Source organism: Melozone crissalis, unplaced genomic scaffold, assembly GCF_028551555.1.
Source record: "Melozone crissalis strain CALT ecotype California unplaced genomic scaffold, PUWL_Pcris_2 ptg000045l_1, whole genome shotgun sequence".
Lineage (NCBI taxonomy): Eukaryota > Metazoa > Chordata > Aves > Passeriformes > Passerellidae > Melozone > Melozone crissalis.
Window position 1 is genome coordinate 3,459,690 of NW_026535823.1, and position 6,821 is coordinate 3,466,510.

The 6,821-nt window shown below is 54.1% G+C and overlaps 1 protein-coding gene across 1 annotated transcript; it reads right to left on the reverse strand.

Moving 5' to 3' along the window:
* Window positions 1–2,987: 2,987 nt before the first annotated feature.
* Window positions 2,988–6,278, reverse strand: FASLG (Fas ligand). The gene is made up of 4 exons (XM_054286153.1): window positions 5,940–6,278; window positions 5,622–5,667; window positions 4,689–4,727; window positions 2,988–3,385 (listed from the first exon to the last, which is right to left on the reverse strand). Exons 1-4 carry the CDS (start codon window positions 6,276–6,278, stop codon window positions 2,988–2,990), a joined length of 822 nt encoding a protein of 273 aa, XP_054142128.1.
* Between the last annotated feature and the right edge of the window lie 543 nt (window positions 6,279–6,821).

The following is a 6,821-nucleotide window of genomic DNA, read 5'->3' on the forward strand; positions in this document are numbered from 1 at the left end:
CTCCCAGCCCTTCCAGCCCCGTGCCAGCAGGCAGAGGAGCCTCAGGGCAGGTTCCCTGTGTGCCCAAAGTGCCCTGCCTCTCTCCTGAGGCTGCTCCCAGTAACAAGGGAAGCCCCTGGTGTGCTCGGCTGGTTTGGCTGCCGACAGCTGCACAAAGAGCTTCCTGTGGGAACTCAGCACATCCCTTTGGATGTCCAGAGTTGCCGAGAACCTTGTCAGGGGACTTAGGGACCCTGGCATGCTGCCCAGAGCACCTGGGGATCTGATTTTGACCCTTGGAGCAAGTTGCCAGCTTTGTATGAGGACATGAAAGTCACACAGGTTTGAAAGTGTAATAACAAAATGATCACAGGGTGAAAATGTAGATTTTAGGGGTTTTTGTGTGGGGGTTATGGGGACAAGATGGACGAATCAGGCCATGTCTAGTCCTTCTTTCTTGTTCTTGTTCTCCATTTTCTGCTGTGATGTTGGCACTTTGGGATTGGTTTGGAGTAGAAGTGCACTGTCTAACATGGGTGATAGGTATTGGGAATTAAGTGTAAATATGTTATATGCAGTTTGTAGTACAAAAAGACAAGACTGCCTTGGGGGCAGTCAGAGTGCCTGTGGCTGCCCTGCTGAGCAGACCTAGGCAGGGCAGAAAGAAAATTTTATAGATAAGAATTAATAAACAACCTCAAGACCGAACAGTGAAGAGTCCAGACTCGTTCTTCAGCTGCTTGGGCCGAAGCAGAGACATCCTGCACATCTCAGGGCAGCAAATATCAACAGCCAACCCAAGAGCTTCCCACTGCCCACTGGGATGTCCCGTCACCAGGAGAGCAGCACAACCCAAAGAGCAAGCAGAGGAGGACAGCAATTCCCAGCCTTTCCTGGAAAGCTCTGGATACAGCAGCACCATCCCTGTGCTGTGCAGTTTCACCCTCTGATACGTGCAGAGAGAAAGTCAAGCCAGAAGACCCCTGAACTTCGTCCTTTTGAGATACTTTCCACCCTGAGAAATGCAGTGGAAACATCAGCAATGTCAGCAGGGCTGCAGTTTTCCCCTCCCACTGGCCACAGCAGTAGCCAGACCACTGAGAGGTTTCAAAGAAATAAACTTCCCTGAAGCAGATAGCACAAACCACAGCGAGCTGAGAGCAGCACGGGGCAAAGGAAACAAATGCTGGGGCTGCTGAGGAGCCCCAGGCACTGAGAGCAGCAGCAGAGCTGCAGAGGGACCAGGGCAGCCCCTGTGTCCTGCCTGTGGCAGTGACAGTGACAGCCCCAGGGTCAGAACCCCGTGCAGCTGACACCAGGGTGAGCAAATGGGGTTTGGGGTTAATTTACACCACTTTGTTTCTTTGCCCTTCAGACCACTCAGGTGGAGCCTTTGGGGACAGACAGCAGCAATTCTGCTCAGCCACCAGTGCCCAGCTCCAAACTGTGCATTGAGATCAGCCCCATCCTGCTGGGCTGGGGCTGCCTGCTCTGTGCTGCCCACCCCACACCTCCCCAGGCCCCAGATCCTGATGTTTCCTGAGCTACAAAGCCTCATGGAGAGGGCCCTGTGCAGTGCCAAGCAGGCAGCAAAGAGGGATGATGGCACTGTCATATTTTCTGGAAAATCCCTTTGCCAGGATTTCTTCTCCTGGGAAGCTGAGAAGCCTCAGAGAGAAATGAAAACAATAATTATCTGTTTGCTTCTCCTGTGTTTTGCTGCTTTGGAATGTGGTCTGGAGATTGTTTATCCAACATGTGAATTATTTTTAATTAATGACCAATCACCATCAGCTGTGTTGGGCTCTGAGGAGTCAGTCAGAGCTTTCATTGTCATATTCTTGTTAAACCTTCTGTCTGTATCCCTCTCTTTCTTCAGTATAGTTCTAGTATAGCATTCTTTAATATAATATAATATAATATAATGTCATAAAACAACTAATCAGCCTCCTGAGAACATGGAGTCAGATTCTCATCTCTCACCTCATCCTGGGGACCCTACAAACACCACAGGAAGAGGCTCCCAGGTTTCTGTCATGCTGGAGAAGGAATGGGGCCCTGAGCCCTGATCACAGAGGCCTTGCCATAGCCCAGCACCAAATGAGGAGAGGACAGCACCACTCACTAGAAAAATATATATTTATCATCTGTGTTTTTCTCAGGTGGGAACATCCCATGGCAAAGCCATGCACTGACAGTGCCAGTGTCGCCAGGACTGGGGTGGCAGAGCAGCCCCATGGAGAGCCCTCATGTGCTGAAGGGGCAGGAGAGAGCTTGAGGTGCTGCTTTCACCTCCAGCCCCAGTGCCCTGCAGAGCCCATGGGCACCCCAGCACCCCAAATCCTGCTGTGTGCAGAGCCCATGGGCACCCCAGCACCCCCACACCATGGTTGCTCACACTGCCACGTCTGGGACACCCCCCAGGGCACTGCTGCTCCTGGCACCTTCCTTGCAAGGCACTTGGGATGAGTTAAATAAAGAGGTGGAGGAGAATTTCCTGGGCTGGGAACGGTCCATAGCTTAACAGAGGATGAACAGAGCCCCTGTCCCAGCCCAGCTGGCAGGAGGGACAGCAGTGCCAGTGCTGGGCAGTGCCAGCCATGGCTTAGGGGGAGCAGTCATTCACACTGCCCATCCCACACCACTGTGGTGCCATGGCACCACCCAGGCACCTCCTGAACACCCCCAGCTGTCCCCAGCAGTCTGTGCCACCACGGGGAGCAGCAGGTCCCACCATCTTCTCAGGCAGCAGGTAGTGAGTTCCAGCAGGGTCTGCCGCACGCCACATTCTGAGTTTGTTGGGTTTTTGCAAGGAGAACACGTGCAATTCTGTTCAGGCTGATGCAGCACAGCCCTGGTGCTTTCCCACTGCTTGGATCCCCTCGTGCTGAAGCCCAAACATGGCTTCTGGTGGGTTTGGTGGTGCCCAGGCCCAGGTGGTGCTCCCAGCCCTCACACATCCGTGTGGGTGTGTGTGTGTGTGAAGGGCCTGCCAGCCACGCTCCACTTCAGAGCTTAAACAAACCAAAGAAAGTCTTGGACTCCTCAAAGTTGACCAGGGCGATTTTGGAGACGTTGACGTGCAGGCTGTCCATCCTCCTGAGCCTGAAGAGAGCGCCCAGGTAGCTGCTGCGGGCCCACATCCTCTGCCCCGAGCAGAAGTTGGCGGCCTTGTCCTCCATGAGCACCAGGCTGCCCGGGGAGGCCGGGTTCCTCTTGTACACCACGTGTGCCAGCAGCAGCGGGCTGTCGCAGGCCGTGCCCCGGAACAGCACCCGCGAGTACACGAAGTACAGCCCCGGCTCGCTGACCCGCAGCCCCCGCGCCTCGTACTGCACCCCGCTGGTGTAGGCATGGCCAGAGCTGGGCTCCCACTCCAGCGGCAGCCCCTGCTGCGCTGGGTTGCCTGGAAGATGAAACAAGGCCAAAGAAAAGGTTGGGGAGTGGGTTTGGTTGGGTGGGTTTGGCTTGGATCACGCCCCACAGCACAAGGCAGGGTTCTCCTGTTGCGGTGTGATGTAATAGCCTGTCTCAGCTATCCCAGTTCCTTCCCCAGGTGTGCCAACAACCTCTCCCTTCCCCTCCCCTTGCTGCTGCTGAGTGCTGTCCTTCAATCTTGGCATTCCAGAAGGGCCTCAAGTGATTGGCAGAGTTCAAAAAATGCCTTACACCCCTTGAGGGACCATCCAGGTGTCATTTGTCCCCTGAGACTTCCCCACCCTTACCTGGTTGATGGCTCCCTACCCCTTCCCTGCCCCTCTCCCTGGGGTTAAAAGACACATTTCGAGGAGTTCTGTCAGAGCTGGTGCTGCATTCAGAGGCCTGTGGGCCAGAATAAAGCTCTGGATCCAAACCGTCCATCAGAACCAACTCCTTTCCTTCACCATCAGCTTAAAGCTACTCCACCAGAGCTAAACCTGAGCTCCTGCATGCCTGCACTTGTCCCAAGTGCCAGCTGCAGCATGCAGCTAGCCAAAGGTGTCTCTGAGGTGAAACACCATACAGCCAGCCGGCCAAAGGTGTCTCTGGGGTGAAATCACCACACACCCAGCCGGCCAAAGGTGTCTCTGGGGTGAAATCACCACACACCCAGCCAGCCCAAAGGTGTCTCTGGGGTGAAATCACCACACACCCAGCCGGCCAAAGGTGTCTCTGGGCTGAAATCACCACACACCCAGCCAGCCCAAAGGTGTCTCTGGGGTGAAATCACCACACACCCAGCCAGCCCAAAGGTGTCTCTGAGGTGAAACCACCACAGCTGCCGCCCTTGGTCAAGCAGCAAGGGTCAGATGAGCCCAGGCACGTCCCATCCAGCTATATTGGGATTTAACTCCAATATTCTCCAAGCTTTGTCTGCAGTGTGGAAAGTTCTCCTGGGTCTCACCCCTCAGCAGTGCCAGCCCCAGTGCTGCTCGTGCCCTGCACACCCCAAAAGCCAAGCCAAACCCAGCCTCACTGAGAGGCAAAACTGAGGGGGAGGTTTTGTCTGTGGAGCAAATTTCCACTATCAGAGCAGATGTGTCACCTGAGGAGAGCAGCAGAGCCTGCATGGGATGGGCTCCTCAGAACTCCAGCCATGGCATCCCCTGACCCCACCCCAGCTGCCATGGCACCCTTTGCCCCCCTCTCAGGTGCCATCTGGCCCCACCCCAGGTTCCATGGCACCCTCTGCCCCCTTGCCAGGCACCAGCCCTGCCCCCAGCACGTACCTGTGACATGGGCTGCCCTCCTGGCCTCCTTCCTGTGCCCTGCACAAAGAGAGGGAACATTGGCCACGAGCTCCATGGAGGAGCCAGCCCAGAGAGCAGGGGACACCTGAGACCCCATGCCCCTGTCCAGGCAGGCGCTGGAGCTGCCCTCAGGGTGGGACAGCACAGCTGGGGAAGCTCTGCCTGCCCTCAGTTCTCTCTGGAGAGAAGGGCCCATTCCAGTGACCCGGTGTTCGGAGCCCATCCACTCCATCCCTTCATTTTCCCCAACACCTACTTCATCATCTCTAATTTCAGAATCATTCTTTTCTTTTCTTTTCTTTTCTTTTCTTTTCTTTTCTTTTCTTTTGCCAATTAAATTTTCCTCTCTGCTCCCCCTCCTCCTTTACACTATTCCCCTATTTCTTTATCCAGCCCCCTCAAGAAATTCCGGTTTATTATTTATGTTCAGCCTCTGCTAAAGAAGCTGTGATCAGAGCACTGAGCATCCAGTTCAAATGAGCTCCCCTTCCCCTAAAGGGGAAAATTTATTCGTAGAGGAGTTGATGAGAACCCTTTCTCAATAATTTTGTTGGGTTTTTTTATTCAGTATCAGAATAAATTTGAAAATAAATTTTCTAATTAATAAAATTCTCAAGGGGGAAAAAAATTAAACTTTTCAGAGCTAGAAAAAAACTGTCAAGAGGAGTGAAAATTTCTCTCTGACTTGGCCATTTTTGAAAAGGATACCCTCACTTATAATAAATATTAACATGGAATGCAAAAGAAAGGCAACAGTTTGGAAGTTCAAACCACAGTTTTTAAATTGTTCCACCCAAATCGAAACTTTTTTGGGGGGTAAATCAAAACCATGTAAATGAAATCTAGGAAAATTGGCAGGTTCTTGTGGAAAGTTTCAATGTTGCTGGGTTCCTCCTGCAGACACGGACTCACCTGTGAGTTTCTGAGAGGATGCAGGGATGAGCTCAGCGCTGGCAGACTGGCAAGAGAGAAGAGGAACGTTGGTTTAGAGTGTGAGCAACGTTTGGCAGGGATTAAATGTGGGATTAACTCCATGGGGAGCTGCAAAGTGATGGGGAATACACAGAGAGAGAGCTGGAAGGAGCACAGATATCCTGACAGGGGAACAAGCACCCTGTTCCTCTGTGCCAGCAGCCACCGAAATGCCACCTTGGTGCCCCCTGGGAGCATCCCAGCCCATTCCAAGCGTTCCTTTCCCCCTTTCCCTGCGCCCAACCAGGCAAACCTCACCTCCCTGAGTTCATCCACCTCCTTCTCCAGGTGAAAAATCTTAAATATGCTCAGCCCCACTCCGGTGAAGGCCACCAGGATCAGCAGGAACATCACGAGGAAGCCGGCACTGTTCCTTTCCCCGCGTTCCCTTCCTTTGTTCCGCGGTTTTCTGCTCCGGTCGGGCACTGGCGGTGGGAAGGGAGCCGAGGGGACAGCGGGGGCACAGGGAGCCGCTGTCTCGGCACATCCATCCACCCAGAAGATGTGCGGGTAATAATTGAGGTTCTGCTGCACGGGGGGCAGCTCGTCCCCGCCGCGGCAGCCGAGCCCCGCGGCTCTGCCCCGCTGCGGCTGCATCCGTGCGCTGCGAGGGCAGGATGCTGTGCGAGGATGCTGCGGCTTCGAGAGGCTCCGAGCATCGGCAGCAGAGCCCTTTCCGGCCCCGCAGGACCCACCCTCCTCCCACAGCCCCGCTCCGGGGGCTCCCGCAGCCGCTCCCCACAATCCGCTGCCCCCGCAGGGCTGGGGAGCTGCAGGGAGGAAAAACCCCCCGGCACCCTGCACTGCGAGGGACAGACAGAGCCCTCCCCAGCAGGGGATGTGGTACCGAGCCCGTGGGATGAGGAATTAGGGATGAGGGATGAGGGATCGCTCCGTCCCCGCTCCCCGAGCATCCCTCCCTGCCTGTGAAAAATGCACGTGTTTCACGATTGACTTTTCGCAAATATTGAAATGAATGTAATGTGTGTTGTGTTAGGAAGTGATGTTGTATTAATTCTCTTAAGTAGTGTGGTAAATATAGTTTTGGGTTATAAAAATTGTTAAAATAGAAACGATGCTGTGTAGTATACTTTTTTTAAAGAAAGGACTTGCAGTGAGATAGCAGCCACAGGACACCTG

Bases quoted from the DNA above. Each gene is read 5' to 3' on its own strand.
- FASLG (XM_054286153.1), bottom strand. From the start codon at position 6,278: ATGCAGCCGCAGCGGGGCAGAGCCGCGGGGCTCGGCTGCCGCGGCGGG. The intron at 5,668-5,939 runs GTGAGGTTTGCC...CTCTCTTGCCAG, and splicing joins AGGTGGATGAACTCAGGGAG to TCTGCCAGCGCTGAGCTCAT. The intron at 4,728-5,621 runs GTGAGTCCGTGT...CTCTTTGTGCAG, and splicing joins ATCCTCTCAGAAACTCACAG to GGCACAGGAAGGAGGCCAGG.